This window comes from Lytechinus pictus, unplaced genomic scaffold (assembly GCF_037042905.1).
Source record: "Lytechinus pictus isolate F3 Inbred unplaced genomic scaffold, Lp3.0 scaffold_19, whole genome shotgun sequence".
NCBI lineage: Eukaryota > Metazoa > Echinodermata > Echinoidea > Temnopleuroida > Toxopneustidae > Lytechinus > Lytechinus pictus.
This window is the reverse complement of record NW_026974140.1, coordinates 11,872,808-11,896,676: the sequence shown is the minus strand read 5'-3', so window position 1 is coordinate 11,896,676 and position 23,869 is coordinate 11,872,808. Positions and strand designations below refer to the sequence as shown.

The following is a 23,869-nucleotide window of genomic DNA, read 5'->3' as shown; positions in this document are numbered from 1 at the left end:
AAATCCCACCTAAGTCTTGGTAGACAGTCCCTGGCTATACTTCCCATCACCTAATCTTTTAAAACCACTAGTCATTGACACAACAGCTACACAGTAAAACTTTTTACTCCATTAACGTTATCTTTCTTCATTTGTTTCTGCATACTCTCTTCTAGTCCTTTCATCCCGTCTGTCTAAGTAAGCACTCACTGGCCAATAGAAGATCAGAGTTAATAGTCTGGTCTGTTAGCGGAATTATGTGGACACGGTGGACAAAAGCATGATTTTTTCTCCAGACCTTTGTTTATGTATGAGAATTAAAAATGGGGTATGCTCCAAAAAATCTGGCTGCAGGAACAGTGAAAAAATTGATGAAAATGTCAGAATTTATGAGTTTAGATTTGTCTGATATATAGACTAGCGCTAGTGCAAAACTCAATAGCAGTGCATTATTTTGCATTGGTTTAGTTCTTGAATTCAGACCCTTTTCGAACAGATATTCTGCTTGTCCTCACATCTCAATATCTGAATGCAGATGCTAAACAAGCCGAAGGGTGACGGTGGAGGGGGTTGAATGTTGGTGTGTATGTACATATTTTGGTATTGGGGTAAAGATGTGCAAGACACATTTTTTGCATGTGTTGGAAATTGTGTTGCCATGGTAACAGTGTATTATGGCAAAAATAAGGTACAAATCTTGCAGTTAGAACTACTTCCTCTGTTTTCATCCGATTCTCATGAAATTTGGCACACACATTGGTCTTGAGGTGAAGATGTCTGTCTAAGACACATTTGTGTGTGTCTTTCGGAAATTTTGTTGCCATGGTAACAACATATCATTTGGTGAAAATTGGGGAAAAAACCTTACAATTCAAACTGCTTCATCAGTTTTCAATCAATTCACATGAAATTCGGCACACACATTGGTATTAAAATAAAGATGTACAAGGCACTTTTTGTGTGTGTTTCAGAAATTGTGTTGCCATGGAAACAGCATATTATATGGCAAAATATAGGTAAAAACCTTGCAATTTGAACTAATTCATCAGTTTCAAACCAATTCTCATGAAATACGGCTCACACATTGGCCTTGAGATAAAGATGTGCAAGAACCTTTTTTTTCATTTGTCAGAAAGTGCATTGCCTTGGTAACCACAAAGTCATATAGTCAGAAATACGGGGAAAACTTATTAATTGTGGATCAATCTACTTCCCCTGTTTTTAGTCAGTGCTCATAAAAGTTGGAAGAAATATTCATCTTTGGGTAAAGATTCATATTAAATTTTAAACTGCATTAAAATGTTCACGCCAGAGTGTGGGGGTATTAATCACCTTCAGTAATATTTCTAGGTTTTGGGTGGAGGAGCGGGATTGGTCCTTAAAATCTGATATAGAAATAAAGAAGGTTAAAGGCGGGGTACATGTACCCCCAGCCTATGCCCTTAGAGCGGATGCTTATTTTAAGAGTGTTTATGTTCCTAATAGCCACCACCTTTAACCTTCTTTATTTCTATGTAGGTGAATGTGAACCCTTCCGCTGTGGCAAAGGAGTTCCAACACTGGCAAGCAAAACAAAATGTGTACTTCTACTTTCAACGGCTGATTTTCCAAACCTTAGTTCCACCTCCCCAAGATGTGCACCCCTCCCCATGCCCCTTTTAGTTCTATCTCCCCATGCTCAACCAGTCTACGCCTTTGCCCCTCCCTCAGGGGTCTTTGCATTTTAAAGCGAGACATTACTCCCTTTTTTTGGGGGGGGGGTGGGTCTTTAGAAAATGACCTCATAAAAGTAAAAGTTAAAGGAATATGACTAGGAACTTAACCCCCCCCCCAAAAAAAAAAAAAAAACTAGGGCTGATATATTTTTGAGCAGAAAAATGCCCCTCCCCCATTAAAATGTAAGAATAGTCATTTGCACTTCAGAGTTCAGACCATTCATTTGAAGTTTAATGCATTCTGCTTTGGTAAAAAATTGTTTACAGTAGCCAATTAATCATTGTTTATTTATACTCTCCTACTCGGTCTTTTATTCATATTCCATTCCTACTCTTTCTTTTTAAATTTATCACATCACTCTTGATTTTGAGCTTCACCACACCATCTTATGTTTCCTCTCTCCTTTTTTTACTCTCTCTCTCTATATATCTCCCCAAGTATATTTTTTGACATATTATAAAGTGTACCTTTAATCATGCAACTAATTAAAGAAATATATATTCATATACAAAAATCTAGGCACTTGTTTTAGAAATTCACATGCAAATCCATGACTCAATAACATACAATATCAAAAATATACAAAATTAATGTGCACAATAAATTTTTGCCTTCTATTTTCTTTCATTTAATTTTTTCAGTATATTTCTGTGACAGCCCCTGCTTTTTACATCCTACATCTCCTATTGTCAAAAAATGAATATTATGTTTCAGGAGCAAAATTGTTGGATGCAAGATCTGACTGTCACAAAAAATGCAAATAATTTTCCATTGGAGTAAAGACGAACTTATTCACTGTTCATTGAGCAAATGGTGACTTTTATTTCTCTACATATAATTATATTCTAGTCATATCCCTTTCAGATAGTGGTAACTGCAGGAATGGGAAAACTCAGTGATATGACTAAAATTTTCAGAGGATTTTCGGAAAACAACTAAATCCATTTTTTTTTCAAGCAGCAGTTATTCCATTCTGAATGCTGCAACTACGAATTTGATGCACCTTTACCAAAATATGATATCATGATAGCCTGGCATTTCTTCAATTCTTTAAACTAGACATTAAATATAGCTAATAGTATTTTTCAGGACAGAGTGTAGCCAAATTGGAGTTTAAAAGATTATGAAGAAAACAATAAATGTCATGGTATTATATTTCAGTGTAGGTGTAAGCATTCAAAATGGAATAATTGTTGCTAGATAATAATTAATTAAAATAGCAAAGAAAAATGTACTTAGAGAGGGAGAAAAAGAGGGGGAGAGAGGAAACAAAACAAGAAGGTATGGCAAAGCTCAAAAGTGCAAAAAGTGATGTAAGAAAGTCAGAGTAGGAACTGAAATGAACAAAGACTGTGTAGAAGGAGATAAATAAAAAGTTAATTAATTGGGCACCGAAAATGATCTTATATCAAACCAGAATGTTTTAGGTTTTAAATTAATACGCTGAAGTGTAAAGGATTTTTCTTCCCCCCTTTTTTTTTGGGGGGGGGGGGGTTCAGTTCCTAGTTGTAATTATTTCCTTTACTCTTTATGTGGCAATTTTTTAAAGGCCATCCCCCCAAAAAATGGAAGGGGTGCTGTCTTTAAGAGTGTTTAAGTTCCTAATGGTCATTGCCTTTAACCTTCTATATTTTTATGTTGTCAGTTTTTAAGGACCTCCTCCGCCCCCTAAAAAGAACCTATGAATATTATTGAAGGTGATTAATACCATGAATACCATGCACTATTATATGATGTTAAAGGGGAATCCAACCCAAATAAACACTTGTTTTTAGAGAAAAAGGAAAAATCAGACAATAGGTCAAAATTTGAATATCGGACAAACCATAAAAAGTTGTGAATATATAAAAGTTGTAAACATTGGTAATCACTATACCATTGAAGCCTTTAAATTGGCTGTATATGTGATGTCATAATGATGTAAGGAAAGGACCACTCTTCCATTTATAGGAATAATTAATTTACTAAAATGTCTTTTTCAAAAGTTTTTACTTCAAATTGTGTCTTTCTTTCATGAGGACATAAAACATTATACTAACAGGTTTATATTACGGCCCCAATGGAGTTAAGGAGAACAACAAAAATCAAAGTACAAGGCCAATGGGAAAATTGTACTTGCGGCCTCGCCCCTTGTCATAATTTACTTACCAATTGCCAATTTGAAATCGACATACTAGTAGCCTTAGGGATCTTAATCTTAAAGCAGCCATAACTTTATTTTGCTTGTCGATTGCTTTGAAACTTTCACCAATCTTATTTTTCTCCTTTTCCACACAACATTTTATGACCAAGACTGGATTCCCCTTTAACACTGAATATGAATCTTAACCCAAAATTAATATTTGTGTAAACTTTTCTGAGCACAGGCTGAAAACTGAGAAGTAGATTGATCCACAATTAATAAGTTTTCCCCGTATTTCTGACTATATGACTTTGTGGTTACCAAGGCAATGCACTCTCTGACAAATGAAAAAAAATGGTTCTTGCACATCTTTATCTCAAGGCCAATGTGTGAGCCATATTTCATGAGAATTGGTTTGTAACTGATGAAGTAGCTCAAATTGCAAGGTTTTTACCTAAATTTTGCCATATAATATGTTGTTTCCATGGCAACACAATTTCTGAAACACACACAAAAAGTGCCTTGTACATCTTTATTTTAATACCAATGTGTGTGCCGAATTTCATGTGAATTGATTGAAAACTGATGAAGCAGTTTGAATTGTAAGGTTTTTTCCCCAATTTTCACCAAATGATATGTTGTTACCATGGCAACAAAATTTCCGAAAGACACACACAAATGTGTCTTAGACAGACATCTTCACCTCAAGACCAATGTGTGTGCCAAATTTCATGAGAATCGGATGAAAACAGAGGAAGTAGTTCTAACTGCAAGATTTGTACCTTATTTTTGCCATAATACACTGTTACCATGGCAACACAATTTCCAACACATGCAAAAAATGTGTCTTGCACATCTTTACCCCAATACCAAAATATGTACATACACACCAACATTCAACCCCCTCCACCGTCACCCTTCGGCTTGTTTAGCATCTGCATTCAGATATTGAGATGTGAGGACAAGCAGAATATCTGTTCGAAAAGGGTCTGAATTCAAGAACTAAACCAATGCAAAATAATGCACTGCTATTGAGTTTTGCACTAGCGCTAGTCTATATATCAGACAAATCTAAACTCATAAATTCTGACATTTTCATCAATTTTTTCACTGTTCCTGCAGCCAGATTTTTTGGAGCATACCCCATTTTTAATTCTCATACATAAACAAAGGTCTGGAGAAAAAATCATGCTTTTGTCCACCGTGTCCACAAGTAGGGTGTTTTTGACGCTAACAGACCGGACTATAACATGCATAAGACGGCAGATCCTCTGAATAGGTTCCTTGCTCCGTATTGGTGGTAGATAACTCCACCCAGTAATGCTCCAATACCATTGCCTACAATTTGGACAAGAAAAGCATTTGGTTCAGAAAATCATATTAGGAGACATCATGCCATTCACAGATCCTTAGTTGTAACATTGGTGTTATCTTTGATTTCTTTAGAAGTACTTTAGATCTGCACAAAACTATCATTGGCAGTTTACAACCATACCGAGGCATTAATGAACCAAGAATTAATAGCATCCATTAATGCCTATGTATTAGACAGGGCTTTGTGTTAGTTGAATTTTAGGCTTACGATATTGAACCATTCCATTCTTCTCTTCCCTCTCAACAATTTATGTCACTGTTTCTTAAATGGAGGAAAGGGGTTCAATGGGACTTTAAAGTTTAACCAATGCTTACCTAGACCTAGTCTGATTGAATATGTGATGGATTGCATTGTCGTGAGCATGTTGTCAGGAGTGATGAGGTTTACATAGGAGGTACAAGCTGGCCAAAGAGCACCATAGGTGACACCATGGAGGAGTTCTATGGGCAAAACAAGCCATGGATTCTGCAAGAAAGAGTAGCCTACAAACCTCAAAGTAAAACAGAAGAGGGTCAGAACAAAGACTCCACGGTGTCCAAGTCTTTCAATAAGCTTAGTAGCAAAGAACATGAAAGGAACTTCTGCCATACTTGTCAGGGTCAGAGTTAGTCCCATAATGGTGTGGCTTCCAGAGAGTTCAGCAAGGAACAAGAAGAGAAAGGTCTTGATAACACCAACAGACACTCCTGTGATGAATATAGCATAGAGGAAAACAAGAACCTTGGGTCTTCGGATGAGGGTGCCAAGATTACTTGCAAGTGACTCAGGTGGGCTGTGTCGAAGAAAGCTGATGAATAATGCAGGAACTACTGACATTAGTACAAATACAAAAAAGAAAATGAAAGCTGGAAGGTACTTGTTGAAAGACTCTGGATAGGCAGCGGAGTATCTATCAACAGCAAGCCCTGACAGGGGAGCCATGACACCCCAGGCTATTCCACCCCATAGTCTTTGATGGCCATATTCTACATTTTGTCCTTTATCGTTACATTCTTTCACAAGTGCCATGGCAGCTGCATCTAAAAACGGTGTAAACGGGTTGCTCACAAATTGTCCAGTGATAACAATCATCAGCATCAGAATGAATGCAAGTGTTAGGTCCTTCTCTTTTGGAGCCCCAAATTTTGGACTTTGAGTATCAGTTCTTTCTCTTCTTTGATACTGGGATAAATTTGAAATTGATGTACGATTTGTCATTTTTGATAACGTACTGGCATTACTGCATATCTCATGACATTCATCTTTAGGTCTATTGTAGTCTCTGACACATTCATTTATCAATTCCTGGAATGTTTCATTTTCTAATCTACAACTACAAAGGCAACATGCAAATGAACAACTAAACTCATTGTCTGAAGTTAAATCAATATCACTCTTCCGAAATTCTTCTGTTTTACAATTACTTGACATGCAGTGATGACAACAGCCACAGTTATAACTCTTCCATATCTGAATCAAGGAGGTATCCATCTCCAGTTGCTCTTCTTTTATCTTTTCAAGCTCTCCAATATATCCTTCCAGTGGCACATGAGAAATATTTGTCCAATTCATTACATGATTTGTATCAATAAATGACACAAAAACACCACTCCCATACACAAACCCTGTCGCTATGATACTGCTAACCATGATGAACCGGTGCATGCTGAATTTATCTGCCAAGCTTCCACACAGCAGAGATGAAAACATCCCAATGAATGGTTCGATGCCTCTTACGGCACCAACTTGGACAGCATTCAAACCAAGATATGACATGTAGACAGGAAGAAAGGGTAGAAGGCTCACCAATCCTGAATGAAAAGGGAATGAAAAGGAAATAAAGAGAATTAGAGCCCATTCATCCAAATTAAAAGAAAACATCTCCTGATCAACATCTCCACAAAATACCCAACAGATTCAAACTGTAAATCTACATGTGGTAAACATTTCTTCATATAATTTTTTTGTCATCCTAACTTAAACTAGATCTATAAAACTTTCTTGATAGATAATCTCAGGTTATGTACAATTTTTTTAATCCAGTCAGGAGGAAAATGATTTATATCAAATTATTCTTTAGATTCTGAATATTTCAAAATTGTGTTAATGAAGCAATTTACATCTTGGAGAAAAATACAACCACCACTTAATTACAAGTTAAAGGTAGGGCTAGTTTTATAATTCATGCATGTAGATGTTGTAATAACTGCTTGAATATGTATGATGCATCAGGCATCCTTTTCTTCTCGAGCAACAGTTAGTAACAAAGTTAAATATTACCTGCCCAAAGGAGGAAGAACACAGCCTTGAAGGGAATGAATTGTTGATTCAGTCTCAAAGCATTTTCCCAATGGAGTCTTTTTACTGTGAAGAAAAAAGTAACTTTTTAGGCTTTAGACTTTTAGTATCAAATATCATTCAACAATCAAAATGGCGCCAGAACATCAGTCAATAGAATCTCATTAGTCAGCTCTGTTCCCAATACTCACAAAGTAAAGTCAGCAGGTCACTTGACTAGAAATATTACTCAGAAAGGGAAAGACAGATCAAACGTTGGCCAGGCGAGCAGCCCGAGCAGCCAATGGCTGCATGCATCTACTCCCCGATCCCGCAGCGCACCACACTGCACTGAGACACTAGCTCTATTGTCTAAGTGTCATAGACTCGCAGTACATTGTGGTGAAGTGAGATACTGACATGATTTTGATATTTAACAAGATTTGGCTAGGCTTTTACTAAATCTATAGTGAGTTCACTGACGAAATACATACGAGCCGAAATAAAGAAAGGAATAATCGGGGCACCCCCTCTTCTGTATATCAACGTGGGCGCAGCCATCTTGAACCGTGTTGACAATCCTACCTATACATGAAGGGGGTAACAAAACATTGAAACGCAGGGGCCGGACGCGATCATTCTAAACGCAACACATTTTCCTTTCCCTTTGAACAGAAAATATATGAAAAAGTTCACTTATCCGATTAATTTAAAAAAGAGGGAACTGATGTGGTCAATTCATTGATGAAAACAAGTTCGCTTGCTTTGAATTTTCTTCACGTCGCCTTTCTCATGTTTTCATGATACCCCAGCGCCCCTGCTCATAAGTGGTTTGGTCAATCAAAGCGAAGGCGAAGCTAAGTCTCATCTCACTTCGGGAAAGGTGTCAACTCTAACTATTTGAAATAGGCCTAGATTTTTATAATAAAATGGATAAGTGGACTGTTCTTGTGATATTATTCCTGAGTATGTCCTATAGCTCATCAGAGGAGGCTGATGATGAAAAACAAATGGCGACTTTTAAGATCGAAGGAAAGCTGTCTGTGCCGGGAGTCAAGCCCGGAGATTGGGTGCCACTGGCGAAGGTGCTTGTGGACGGCGGCCAGTTCGTCGGCTTTGTCAGGTGAGTTGTACCGGTACTTGTAACTCCACTGCCGAATACGTAGCCTGGCACCCATGGCATGGGTGCATTACTGCCGCCGGGTACAGGAAAAATGAAGGTACGGCGCATGCAAAATTGCAACAAACTCCCGCGAATTTCAGAAGAGGTTTTATAAAATCAAGTGCTTCTACGCACTCATTCAATGAACAAGGGGCCTGTTGCATGAAAGGGTCTTTCGTAGAACCATATTCTACGTAAGACTAAGAACGAGATATCGCTCAACTGTTTCACAAAGCCGATTTGGGCGATACGAAGAATGGTCCTTGGAAAGACACCTCCAGACATGTCCTACGTAGGCATGATCTTCTTTGCACACCGCCCGCCACCGTCGGCATTGAGAGAAAATGCATTTACGGCAAGCCACACTGACATATCACCTCTAATTTCTAAACATTTTTTTGGTTGCACTCTGATGCATTTTATCTGGGATGGCGCCAAGTTATTTTTTATATGGGGGCTAATTGTCATCAATTTCAGGTCGTCTTTTTGCACGGCAGGACGACCAAAAACGGATGTCATTTTAACTTCTCCGGGGTACATGTATTATTATTCCCGGGGGTAATGTATAGGGCCAAATATTTTTTAAAATATGTTTTCTTCTATTCTCCCTCCGTCTTATCCCCACCCCTTTTCTATTAAAAAATAAACTTGAAATACTTGAAATGGGCGGCACTATATCTCTTTAGCCGACCCCTCATGCTCCCTCATTATAGATAAACAACAAATTTCTTTAAAAGAAATTATGTAAGGTAAAAAACGTGTTCAAGAACATTCAGCAAAAAAAACCAAGACAAACAAAACTAAGATGTTAAACATGCTAAATCATTTATTTATTTTTATTTTATTTTCATTATAATTATTTTTTTTTGCTGAGATTTATTTTAATCAATGAAAATTAATTGTTGGATTTGAAACACTGAAACAAAACAAAAAACCTGCAGCTAATATTGAATTTAAGATACAGATTAAGCCTATAGCTTACGAATCCATCACAATCATTACAAATGAAGATAAGTTCATTAAAGAAAAGATTATGGAAAGTCCATACGAAGAGGCGCATTTTAAATCTTAGGGTAGGCCCCTTTCGGCCCTTATGTCATAGCATATAATCTCTATACTCCTTAACTTTGAAATGTTGAACATATTTTTTATGTTATTTCTTAAACCTTATATTCTTATATAAACTTCCATAAATTAAGTGATCATCTTTAAATATGACCAGCGTTTATGATCGTTGTCATATTTAGCATTATTTCTGTTAAAGTATTTTTTCCATTGCGGATTGATTCACACCTTTTTCTATGTTTTAATTATTATTGCAAAGTACTACTTTATCCACTTGGACATGTTTGCAGCAATTTTCATATTTTCATTTTCTTCTGTTGCTCATCATGCAACTGAGGTATGTTTATACTCTAAACACTCACCTTTGTATTTCTTGCGTTATATCTGACAAATAAAATAAATAAATTAGATTTTTCACACGCAGCCTCTCATATTTTCCTTTTTAGTCTCATACAATCAGACACTGTTGATTTTGTTTACTCCATTCAAACCCTATATTTACCTCAACAAATAACATATTAACGCAAAATTTGCAAAATTATCATTATATACAAGTATTCTATAAAAATACAGAATATTGAACTAATAAATATCGAAATTACTTAGTTAAATCAATTTTTATGTCGGACAAGGGTCTCTTTCGTTGAAATATCAATAAAAGGTGTCTCTAAAAAGACACCGTGTTCTAAATAAGGGAAATAATGAAAATTTCGATTTTATTTAGTTATGTTTGTGAATCTTTAAAGTTTTTTCTCTTTTAACCTCATAAAGTAAGCTCCATACATCAATTCTACTATCAGTAATAAATAAAACATTATTTGATCTCCTTTTATTGAAATATCGGATTTTATGTAAAGTCGTCATTCCGAAATAAAAGGTTCAGGTGACGATGAAGACTAAATATTTTTCCGATACTATCGATATCAAACGATGTCGCGGACTTGGAAGACAAAATTGCCTTCGTGAAATGGAAAGCGCTGATTTGTCGCCAATCTTCCTATCTCGGAAGAATGGTCCTAGGACGTTCCTACGTATCGCTCATCTCGTCATGCAACAGGCCCCAGGTTATGATATAACCTTGTTCTCAGTTATATCTCCATGTGTGGCAAAATAAGGATGGCAATGTTTGGCTTATTTTCTCTTTTTCTTTGGGACAAATGCTTGATTTTTTTACACTGACAGTTTCCATTACACCTATTCGTCATACAACTTGGCCCTTAAGTAAAGGTGAATCCAGCCTTGGCCATAAAATGTTGTGTTGGGAAGGAGAAAAATAAATTAAACATAATGGTGAAAGTTTGAAAGAAATCGGACAAGCAATAAGAAAGTTACAGCTGCTTTAAAATTGAGATCACTAATACTATGTAGATTTCAAATTGGCAACTGGGTAAGTAAATTATGACAAGGGGCAAGGACAACTTTCCAATAGGCCATGTACTTTATTATCAGGGATTTGTGGTTTTCTCTTAAGTACCCATTTCCCTGGGGCAGTTATCTAAATATAACCCAGGTAGTATATTGTTTTATGTCCTCATGAAAGAAAAATATAATTTGAAATAAAACTTTTTGGAAAACTGACATTTAAGCCATAATATGTATTGGAGTACATGAAAGAGTAGTCCTTGCCTTACATCACTACATCCCATATGCGACCAATTTGAAGTCTCCATGGGTATAGTGATTACCAATATTTACAACATTTAAAAATTCATAACTTTCTTGTTGTTTGTGCAATATTGTTCAAACTTTCACCTATCAACTTGTCTAATTTTTAATTTCCTTATAAAAACAAGTTTTTATTTGGGTTGGATTCCCCTTTAAGTAAATTTGATTCTTTAAATTATTTTTTTCTTAATTAAAAATAGAGATAAAAAAATGAAAATGTTCTTGCCATATTATTTTCCACCAATAGAGGGTGTACACAAAAATATGCCCAAAATTCAAGTTTTTGAGCGCTCTAGTGAATACAAAAATTATTCCAACTTACTAATGAAAAATAAATTGCAACTGTATGGAATTAGTAATTTTGGTCACAAAAGTGATATTTTTATCACTTTTTTAAGTGTATGCTCTGTACATGCAGCATTGGCATGCCATAGTCCAACCTGTAGATTCCCCACAGGCAGGGTGGTTGCAGTGAACAAGTGCTTCTACGAAACTTACCGAATGATGTGAAGTCAATTCCCCCTAATTATATGAATTATGAATATCCCTCAATTATCGTCAATTAAGCGTTGATTTTTCTTTTCGTTGACAAAATACGGAGCTCTATTTCCCAATTTTTTTGTCTAATTAGTTATTAGATAAAGAGGGCGCGCGATTATCTTCATATCAAAGACACTACAAGGGAAAGACTAGACACAAATAACTATTTTACACGTAAATCAATGCAAAGCGTTACGCGATGTCGGCAAAGTGTCCAATCTTTTTACTGTAAAGACTTTGGTGGAATGTTTATTGACAAACAAACGGTAGCACTGCGGGCTTTGTTCAAGGTACATAGAATTTTCTATTTCTTTTGTTTAATTCGTCATCTTTGAATGTTTTCCAAAAGTATTATCGTCAGCAAAAATAATATAAAAAGTATGCTTTTTAAGTAATGATTTTATCAAACAATCATGGGAATTGCGCATACAATGAATCAAGAATCTAGTTAAAAATACGGACAAGCTGAATTAAGGTTGTGAATTGTATTAGTGCCACCAACATCCTTTTATTTCCGTTCAAGAGACATGCAAAGCCACTTTCCAGGCCGAGGTAAGCGATTTTGCTCTTTATGTGCTTTTTATATAAAAAAATATTCTAAACATTGAAAGTGGAATGCTTTTGACCAGAAAAAGCCCTGGAGAGTAGTGGAATGAGTTTCGGCTAACATTATTCTCGTTATGAAGCGATGTTAACCGACAACTCTAAAATCCATTCGTAGTGCGAGGTTAGTATAGCATACTGTACTAACCTTGCAATACTTGTGAGTGTAGCCTGGAGGCTCCTGGAGAGTTAAAGTCATTTACTGACGTAGGCTTACTCTCCATCCGGGGGGGGGGGGGGGGGGGGGGAGACTCACACGTATTGCGAGGTTATTATACGTATACTAACCTCGCACCATGAACCGCGTTTGGCAGTGGATTTCTAGCTAGTGGGTCGCGTGTGCTGGGATCTTACTTCTGGTGTCCACAACACACAACTTCTATGCCTATGGCTTGATTTTTCTGTGCGCGGCGGCATGTAATGAACCCTTGAGTGGGGGGGGGGGCACTCACATATATTGGTGGTACGGGGACGTGCTGCTTTGATGACCCCCTTTTTTAGTCATAATTTTCAGTTCTCTAGATACTACAAATGACAAAAGTTCAGTTCAGAAGCCGCCCAGCCCCGCTCGCAAGACCCCCGTTATGAGACTTCTCAGTTCCCCAGCCCTACCAAAATTGTCCAGCGCGTGCACCACGTACGAGAGATGCACGTACAGCTTTGCAACTCCCTACATAGTAGCCGCTCTAAGCATGTGGAGTGCATGCACAGCGCTATGGTGCAACGTATTTGCAGTGCTGCGATCCCGTTCTGTAGACCCTGTTTTTCACACACCGCGGTATATATTTAGTTCCCAAGACCCCGTATTTTACCCTTTTAGTCAGTTCCATAGACCCCCATTTCAGAGTTTCGTGAGGCACACCCCCCATCAAAAAATAATTTGAGTGCCCCCCCCCCCCCCCGGACTCTCCATGGAGCCTGGGACGGGATGGCATAGGCCCCCACACACCGAGTACTTTGGAGACAACAATGTTGTTTCAAAATGCTTGTTTTCTTTAAGGTTTTGAGCCAAAACTTATGTAAATGGGCTACATCTTCATTTCCCCCATTAGGAAATAATAAACTTCTTTTTACACGAAAAATAATATCTAGATTCAAAATGAAGAAAAATCATGTAAGAAGATGAGCAGATACTCACAGATATTATTGTTGCCATCTTTGTTATCATAGCCTATAGCCACAAGACGCGTATAGAGGGCGACAATATCAGCAGTGCCAATTTAAATTTTAAAAAATACTTCCATCAGCCGATAAATATCATGAATCGTAAAATACTTGCATCGGCCGATGGCGATAAATATAATATTTCATATTTATCGGCTGATAAAAAAATCACCACGGAGTCCTCTAGGCTAGGCCCAATGACTGTCTGCCCACCTAACTATTTAAGTCTTAAGATTTAATATTCACAAAAATTTTCAGTTGATAGGGCCTACAGTATTGTCCCTCAAATATGAGTAGGGTCTAGATTTAGGTTACCTCAGGTGATAGTTTGTGTAGGCTCCACTACTTTGAAGCGGGTTCCCAGTTCCCACATGTATTAATTCACTGCCAAATTCAAAATGGCAAACGTGAATTGTGCATGACCCGTGCACAATTCGCATTCGCCATTTTGGATTCGGCGGTACTGAAGTGTAGTGGAGCCTACACGAACCATCGCCTGAGGTACATGTAGATTGAGGTGTGCCAAAAATCTCATAAAAATTAAAAAGAAATGTGATCTTTGGATAAAAAAACCTTGGCCAGTCATTTTCAGATTGAACCCGGGGGGGGGGGGGGGGGGGGTTGCACTCAGTATATAATGCATAAAGTGGGTATGTGCCGCGGAGGGGACCCCCATTTTTACACTCAAATTTCCGTTCCAAGGCATAGCATTTTTGTCTTATTGAGAAAAAGAACAAGAAAGCCTCTCCAAAGCATAGCATTTTCTTATCGAGAAAAAAGAAGAAAGATATCCGCTCCAAAGCTTCGCATATTTTCCGTTACGCCGTTCTGGACTTCCGGTCGCATTGATCTGCAACAGTGAGCCGCAAATTTTGGTGAAAAGCGGCCGTAGAGCGCTGTCCGACAATCGCCTCTGCGCTAGCGCACCCGGCGCCCGTGCCGCCGGGCTAGCTGCATGCACGTTCCATAGGGATGCAAACGCACTCACATGCAGGCGACCCGTTCCAAGGACGCCCGTTTTCACAAACATTTGTAGTTCCGAAGCCCGTTCCGAGGACCCTGCTTTTTACAATAAACCCGCTCCAAGGCCCCCGTTTTTTGTCTCCCAAGCAGCACATACCTACTACTTTTCTGGTCGAGTACCCCCCCCCCCGGGATTGAACAAAAAATGGTGCCCCATGTCTGAACACCATTCACGTTACACATGATTTAGGGGTTTTCATGAGAAAGGCAGTAATTTGAGGCCGTCACATGAAATTCATTTTTTCTTTGAGTCAGATTTTTTAATGAAGATCTTTCTATGTACATGTATTGTATGTGTAAAGTTTGTGGTCATTGCGTATCTTCTTTTACTAGAATCGCGCATAGACCTATATGTACATTAAGTGCACAGCTGGACAAGGGTGACTGCGCAGACTTGGGACACCTTACCATATATATGTAAGGTCCTGAACCCAGTTAAGAGTCAGACTAGTGGGGAATCAGGTGCAAACGATCAATTGATGAAAATTTGTAATTTCCCGAATAGGCTAATGCCTTGGCCTAACTAACCTAAGTCATAGTAAGTGAGTAACGCTTATTGAATTAGACTACCGGGTATATGCCTGAATAGCATTTTTGTCCAACATGTAGCTTTGGTTGGGGAACTTGGGCCCCAGAACATCTTACCAGTCCATACTGTACAAGGTCAAGGATCATCCTCAAAAATGGGAAATGAATGAAGGGTCCTCTTTATTAAAAGCAAAATGTGCTGATTTCTGGTCCACTCGCTGCCTACGTGGCGAAATCATAATGGTTTCAATGCTCTAATGGGGATCTATTTTTGGCCAGTGATTTTGACCTACAAAAAAAAAGTGGTCAAATTTTTCCACAAAGTCAGAAATTTGAGTATTTTAGGCGTTGCGATTGTAAGAGTTCTAAAGAATTAAAAGTGTTTTTATGCCTAAATTTCTGTGGAAAATAGAATAAGGTATTTTGAATTTTCTGTGGATCACTGTACTTTCATTATGGGGCGAATATGGGCTAAGTATTATGTAAATTTAATTGAACAATCCAGGTTCATGCAAACTGGCAGTGCACAACGCGATATTGCATTTTCAGCTGCATGTTTGCATGAATTTTATTGAATGATATGATTGAAGTCCAGCAGGCGTTTTACAAAGAATTATTGTGAATTTAAGTCATGCTTAGTGCTGCCACACACGGCACATTGTATGTACATGTATCATGCAGTATTATCAAATTGATGAAAATCAATAGTAGCGTGCATCCTCTTAGCAAGATTTGAACCAATGCAGTGATGCCTTTTATAAGGCATGCAACTAGACATTTAAGTATGACTTTAAGTCATACTTAAATCTTTGTGAAACACCCTCTAAAATTAGTTGGCTAAAATGGTCTTTTGAAAGACTATGAAAGTCTATCAGTGTCTCTCTACTCCATACAATCTTGAAAATGACACAGGTGATTCCAAAGTCTTTTCCATGAAAAGAAAGAGAAAAAAAATCAATCCAACTGTTAGTGACAGCAAAGTAGCACTGATCCAAAAAGATAATTCATATTGTATCTCTTTTTACAGCTGCTACAGATTTGCATTAGACAGGCTGGATGTAATGTTAAAATTTGAAAAGTCATGAGTTGGCAAAATTTTTGGAATCACAGATGGATCAATGGGTGCCTTTTTAAAGTTTTTTAAAGTAAAGTCTAAAGAAACAAGCTACATGTAGGCTTTAGACTAATATTTTCTGTCACTAAGTTAGTGTCAATTCTGTAATTTTGACTGGTCTTCTCTCACTTCTTCAGAAGTCATTGTATGGAGTTGCTGAGCTTGCCTCTGACTGGACAGTCTCTACAAAAATGCACGAAAAATAGATCTTTCTTGTGCATACATTATTTATGACAGTTCAAACTTCTAATAATCTCATAATAAATTAAAACAGAATCCAATATAGTGGTCACTGATCAATAAATTATTTTGTTAATCCTAACTCATAACTTAAATCTTATAAATAGGATCACACATGCTCGAGCTAGACATGCAAAGGGGTAACTTATTTATTTTCCTTCAAATGTAGCGCATAAGATGCCCTCCAGAAATTATCAAAAAGATACATTTGTAGGTGTAACGACATTGGTTAGTTCAATTAAAACAATGAAGTCATGCTGACACTCTAATAACATTCATGTATGATCGCATATATGAGGGGCTTGTAAATCCATTTGCCCAGAGTATTCTTTAGCCTGATATTGTGTTGATCCTAATTACCGTTTCATATGTTCTGACATGTTCCTCCTTGCTTCAATTGTTTCAATGTTTGTTTCTTTTTCATGTGTTTTGATGATATTTGATTCTGTGTACATGTACAGTTGTGCTCGAAAGTTAGTGAACCCCACCACAAAATGCACTTATCATGCCAGGTGTTGAATGTAGACAACAACACTACAATGTTTGGCGAGCCCAGAGAAACAAACTTTATTTAATGTATTTTTCATCACCTGACTTTACAGTTAGCTATTTAAAACAAGACAGAACTTGAACACTTGGTGGGGTTCACAAACTATTGACTTGAGCACTGCATGTATGTTTGTAAACCATCAACCTATTTCGTTTTGGCTATCCATGGCTACTGGTCTACATGTGTGGGTCTTTCAAGTTTCTCTGTATCTGTGTTCCTTTTGCCTGAAGTTAAATGAATAAATAAAATCTCATTAACAGATCGGATGGAACATTTGAGGTGCATGACGTACCTACTGGATCCTATGTCGTAGAGATTGCTCACCCCAAGTATATGTTTGAAGCCACAAGAATAGATATCTCAGCCAGGGGTAAGATCAGAGCTAGGAGAGTGAACAATGTTGACAGCAAGTCTGTGATTCAGGTTACTTATCCACTGAGGCTCAGGAGCAAGGGTCTTGCTGGGTACTTCCAGAAGAGAGAAGAGTTCAGGATAGTCGATGTACTAAAAAACCCTATGGTAAGCTTTGTCTAAAACATGGCCTTTAAAATGTGGGGCTTGTTACATGGAACATGCAATCAGTGAAGAGATCTGTTATGCTTCTAAAGTTGTTTAATCTTATTTTTTTTAGCATATATTGATATCATAAATTGGGTTTCAAATTGGGCCATGTGCAACCTTTTACACTTTGGACACCAGTATCTTTCCTTTCTCGTATGAGGACACTATTGTTGTTTTTCATTAAAAAAATTAATCTTAATGATCCAGCTGAATATTATCAGGGAATATTTTTTGGTCATAAAGAGGAAAGTTTTCAACTATGCTCTGTATAATCCTATGTAAAAAAATCTGCTCCAAAAGACTTTGTGTTGCAGTCTTATAAATGTAGAGCAAATTGTGATGCAGTACAGTGTACCAGGAAAATTATATTCCAATTATTGCTAGTGACCCAATATGAATGTTTGGTTTGTTTTTTTATTTTCTGTAAGAAAATATTAGTTTTTCACTGCAGTTTACTTCCTCTTTACAAATTGTTTCTACAAAATGTCCTAATGTACATGTACAGGTGTAATAAACACAACTTTCATCTTCATTTGATGCTACAAATACTAATACTCTACACTTGGATTGTTGCAACAATTTAAATCAAATCAACTAAGTTATATACTTTGTCGTCTAAAATGAGTTTGGTTTGTTTTTCTTTACCCATCATTGATGGCATGTGATAAGGTAATAATGGGTGTGAGAGATACATCTGTAGGCTTTCAACTAGATTGGTCATTGATTTATTTCATTTGAGATATGTTCTGAACTATTCATCTTAGTTTGGAATTATTGTCGCATATCCTTTTCCATTTTATTAACAGTTGTTTTTCTTTAATACTTAAACTTGGTAAAGTGCAATTTACACTGGAAACAACAAAGAGATATAAATCATGTTAATCCTTTCCAACATTTTATTCCCAGGTGCTTATGATGGTCTTGCCTGTTGTATTCATTGTCATACTTCCCAAGCTAGTCAACACACAAGATCCAGAACTACAAAAGGTAAGTCAGCAAGAAATCTAGGAAGTTCAAGTTACTTCTTTTTCTTCCAGAATCCTCGATTTTTGTTATTGTAAAATTTTATTCTTAAGTATCGATTACTATCGCTTGTTGTAAAGAATGGTTTTATTTTTCATTTTAATCAGAGATCTCTTTGAGATTGCAAACAGTAACTAAAATTTTGCTCCTGTGACAATTGCTTCAAACTTTATTTCTTAAAGAAGGGATAGGTAACTTAGGTTTAGGGTAGGGTATAGTGTTACATCCAGGGTGGAATTTAGTCATTTGATAAGTTTGTGGAATTTATAGTGGAGCAATTTATCATCTGAGAAAATGTAATATCTGCAATACAGGATGACTTTGTGAAAAAGTAAATTGGTGAATTCTCTTTTTCAAGTAGTTTGTTTGTAAAAACAATATTAGAGATGAAAAGCCATGTCCAAAGAATGATCCAGTGCTTCAAACAATCGAAAAATATTCAACTAATGGGAAGTTGACACATGATTTTTACCTCATAGAATGCTGTGTTATTTTCAGGTTACCACATGAGCATTTCAGATTTTCATGAATGGCACTATTCAGCTGCATATCTTGATAAAGTCAATTTTAAAAACTTCATATTTCTGGCTCCTTAAATAACACAACATCAGAGTTTAAAGGAGAATGAAACCCTTGAAACCAGCTGAATCCATATCAAAGAGAAAAATCAAAGAAACGTATTGTTGAAAGTTTGAGGAAGATTAAATGAATAATAAGAAAGTTATGAGCATTTGAATATTGAGATCACTAATGCCATGTAGATCCTCCAATTGGCAATGCGACCAAGATCTGTGATGTCACACACGTACAACTCCCTCATTACTTTAGTACTTATTTCACTTATATTCTCACTTTTATATAGTCTATCAGAAGGTGAGGTGTTCTGTTTATGAGAGGACAAGTACAGAGGTTTCACAACATTATATCATTGATGAATCGTTTGTCATATGATTAGAATGAGCAAAAAGAGATGTTTTGGGGTATATTTTCAGTGTCCAAAAGGGGAGAGTTGTTCATCTGTGACATCATAGATCTTGGTCGCATTGCCAATGGGAGGATCTCCATAGCATTAGTGATCTCGACATTCAAATGCTCATAACTCTTCTATTGCTAGTCCTATTTTACTCAAACTTTTGTTGATCTTATTCTTTGATTTTTCTGCTTTCACAAAAGCTAACTTGCTCCAAGAGTTTCATTCTCCTTTAACGAAGTATCCACCCAATTTTCTACAGAATTTCTTACACCCTTTTCACTTCAGTAGTAACCCTTTCCCCGCCCCCAAAAAGGAAGCTCTTCTGCAATGAAAATATTGCTAACATGATTTTATTCTAATACTTGCAGGAAATGCAGAACATGAATTTGATGAATCAGAAGCAAGATTTACCAGATTTATCTGAAATGGCAACAAGTTTCTTCGGTGGGGGATCATCAGCGCAGAAGAAATCCAAAGACAAAGCTATTAAAGCTAAAAGGAAATAACATTTTATTACCTGTTACATCAAAGAGTAGGTTATTATGTTGTAGTACATGGTATTTTTAGATTCAGATGGCTAGGTTGAAACACAAGCAAAATTGATATTTTGATCTCAATTGACACCTGTCTGGAATAATCTGTACCTATAAAGACCATATAATATACATAGGCCCCATTTTAGAAAGGTTTACAACAGATTAAAATCAACCTCAAATTGTGATTGAACTAAATTTGTGTAGAGATAGGGATTTTAGATTGATCACAATTTGAATTGATTTGCACCTATTGTAACTCTTTGTAAGAAGGGGAACATGAAGCATTTTATATCTATAAAGATATTTAAATATTCATGCTCTGTAATGTATTTTACTTGGCATTGCAGTTTCTATTTTATTCAAATATAACTATGCTTTTCCTGAATAATTATCAACTTGCTACATGATCACTGGATGCGGTATTACGCTAAATGCCAGTCATTACTCGGTTAAAACCCTAAAACTGTCACAAAATGACCCTTTCAAGAATTTTGTCTACCCAATTTGTTAAGTTTAATTGGTTCGATATTATTGCCAAATGGGATGGGTCAAAGCTCAGAACCTCTGTAGGAAGTATTATTTTTGCTGCACTTGTGAATATGAGCTAAATACTACATTTACAGTTCTAACTCTTGGGCTGTGTTATTTGTGTATTTTTCCTTTATAATTTTAATAGGGATGTCACTCTTTAGGTTGAAGAAGGAATTTTAATCCAAGCTCCATTTTAATGAAATTTTTAAGTTTTTCTTATTTTTCACAAAAAAGTAATAGTATGCAAATAAGGTCACTCACTCAATATTTCTTCTGTATTTTATTATATGAAAAACACATTGAATATTTCAATATTTGCGCAGATGTGATAATAAGGAAGAAACTTCATACTAGGTTTCAACAATGGCAATGCCATACTTGTATATTGAGGAATTAATGTCTGTTTCACATTAAAACGGAAAATAATAAGATTTGTTATATTTTATACAATACAATACAGAAGAAATACATGTAGTGAGTGAATGATGTCATTGGTTCCCTCAATTACATATTGACCTGGATGTACATATAGCTGTTTTGTGAAATTCAGCCAAATGTTAAAATGTAAATTTTTTATTTTACATCCAATTTTCATGATTATGCTGAAATTGATCATTCACAGGGCAATTCCATAAAATATGTACGTCCGACCCCCTATATTTGGGACCTTCATGAATTTTTTTTTGTCTCGGATTTTTAAATCTTTCGACAGTCTGTAATGTTCTCTAATTGACCATTACTCGGTCAGATTATGAAGTGAAGTAAGACTTGAGAAAAATGGGGTTGGATGTACAAAAAGGTTGATAATTTTATTGAATTGCACCACATCTACTGTTTTGGATGGTAAACTTGCCCTTTAAGGCAAATACTGTCTGAAGTGCAGGCTACATAAGTGAAAGCAGGGTGCTACATAAGCACTTGCCCGATTGCCCGGGGCTAGTAAAAGTTAGAGTCAGGCAAGTGTTTTGAAGTAAAGACCAAAACTACTTTCCTGAATCAGGCAAGCAAAATTCTCACAGTAGAATGACCAAAATTTGAGTCGATATGATATGATATTGACCCTAATTTTTGGTCATGGCAGGCAAGATAAAATCACTTTGGAAAAAGAAATGTCAATAACAAGGTAGATCAGTTCATGTCAAAAGAGAGAGAAGCGTCAATGGTTTATAAAACCGCAAAACTTTCTTTTGAAGATGAAAACCTTTTTTTTTCCAAGGATTTTTTCGGGCAAGTGAAATAGATTTTTGGGCAAGTATATTCCAACTATTTAAAAATTTACTTGCCTGACCGGGCAAGTGCTTCTAAAAAGTTATGTAGCACCCTGAGTGAGAGTATTAGAGTATGCAGTGTAGTATTGCAGTGACAATCTCTCTTTCTAATTCTGTAACACCGGGTTACAATACAATGCCTTCATTACATGTATATTTTTCAATTGATTGTGTGTACAAGTTGTTCATGACAGTAATATTTTATTATGGGTTTTTATATGTATGAATCTGAATGTACATGTATGTTGAAAAAAATTGTGATTTTTATTATGGGACTAGTATTTATGTTTAGTATTTTAAAGATATTTAGTACCTTTAAAACATTTATTAAGTATTTGTTTGGAGAATTCCAGACTTAATCTTCTAAATAACTAATTGTCCATGCATTGATGTGGAAGTATAGTAGCCAAGTTTGAAGTATTTACAAGAGATTTGATTTTGACATAAAAAAAAGGATATACAAAGTGCAATCATTGTCTTGTTTTATACAACATAGGATTTGTTTTGAAGGTATTTCTTAATTTATCATATGTATACATGTATGTGATGAGTTTATTTGAGAATGCAAGATATTTTCTGTTAAGATCAGTCTAGAATAGTTGCATACCTCACTTCCCAGTGTCAAGACTCTGTAATTTAATAAGTATATTTATAGCAATACATGTATTTGTCAGTGCACAATTTGTTGAACCATTTGCTGGTTTTATCACACTACAAGCCAACTACCGGTACTTATACATAATAGTACATGTACATAACATTTAACACATGTGATCCATCTGCACAAACCAGCAACATGTTTATTATCAAGCAGGCTCCAAGTTTTGTAATCAAAAGAAACAAATATAAAACTGTTCCGTCATGTCACTCACTGACAATATGCTAACATCATTGTTTCAAGTATTGTCCGTAATATATCATTACTCTGCATTTATATGATTGTTTGATATTAAATACAATTCATTTCTCTGTAAAAGTCAGTATGTGTTATGCATCCTTTACTTTTCACATTTCGTAACATTTTAAAAATGTATAAGAAGGTTTTTTGTGTTGGAATGTACAAAGTCTTGGAAGAAATATGACTTTTCTTTAGAAGAATTAAATATAATACATATATGTATTTAATAATCTGGTAGAAAAAATTGGGTTGACTGAAGCAAATTTGGCTTATAGAAAGTCAACTTAGGCAGAGTTGCCTGTATCTTTCATTCTGTTTATTTTGTGAATATGTATTCTGTTAACTTGCATACAACAAAAAAAATGCCATATAAATGAGTACATCTCTGGCCTGTATCACAAAGCTTAGCAATGATTGTAGAACATTTTTTAAACAATTGATTGCATTGGCTAGTGTACAATTAATCCTGAAAATCAAGCGTGCGACCAATCGCTGACCTTTGCGTTACGGGCCCCAGGATGCATTCCTACATTTTAGAAACCCAACCTGTAAGTAACTATCCATCTCTCTCAGTGGCGGACCGTGACCCGGAGGAGACAAAGCATTTGAGAGGCACAGCATTGTTCACAAACAATACAGTGCCCCTCCAATTATTGTCTCCTCCGGGTCACGGTCCGCCACTGATCTCTCTAATACAGTCCATATTTGAAGAGCATTAGTCCAGAGAGCACTACAATCCATTTTTAATGAAAAAAACTGATATGTCAATATCACACAAATATTTAAGTATTATAACCTAAATTCTGAAAGCACCACTCTTTCTCCTCTTAAATCGCTTTCCTATATAGATGCCGATGGAAAACAAATTTATTTTTCTTAGATAAAAAATATGGATGTATTGCCCCTGAAATCTAGCTCTTCATTTGTGCTTTTTTTAAATCTATCAACCTGCACAAATGTTTCAATGTTTTAAGAAA

At 36.2% G+C, this 23,869-nt stretch overlaps 2 protein-coding genes across 6 annotated transcripts; one reads left to right on the top strand and one right to left on the bottom strand.

Moving 5' to 3' along the window:
• Positions 1–14: 14 nt before the first annotated feature.
• LOC129260896 (major facilitator superfamily domain-containing protein 6-like) lies at positions 15–8,066 on the bottom strand. Of its 5 annotated transcripts, none has more exons than XM_054898896.2 (5): positions 7,943–8,060; positions 7,452–7,535; positions 5,507–6,982; positions 5,067–5,155; positions 15–213 (listed from the first exon to the last, which is right to left on the bottom strand). In XM_054898896.2, exons 1-5 carry the CDS (start codon positions 8,007–8,009, stop codon positions 118–120), a joined length of 1,812 nt encoding a protein of 603 aa, XP_054754871.2. In that variant the 5' UTR covers positions 8,010–8,060; the 3' UTR covers positions 15–117. The 5 variants fall into 5 exon arrangements, with proteins under 5 accessions (XP_054754871.2, XP_063970493.1, XP_063970495.1 ...); XM_064114423.1 differs by having other exon boundaries at positions 7,661–8,017; XM_064114425.1 differs by having other exon boundaries at positions 58–213; positions 5,683–6,982; positions 7,943–8,064.
• LOC129260897 (ER membrane protein complex subunit 7-like) lies at positions 7,680–22,974 on the top strand. Its single transcript, XM_054898897.2, has 4 exons — positions 7,680–8,571; positions 17,363–17,621; positions 18,570–18,650; positions 20,028–22,974. The coding sequence occupies exons 1-4, from the start codon at positions 8,378–8,380 to the stop codon at positions 20,163–20,165; spliced, it is 672 nt and encodes a 223-aa protein (XP_054754872.1). The 5' UTR covers positions 7,680–8,377; the 3' UTR covers positions 20,166–22,974.
• Positions 22,975–23,869: the final 895 nt, after the last annotated feature.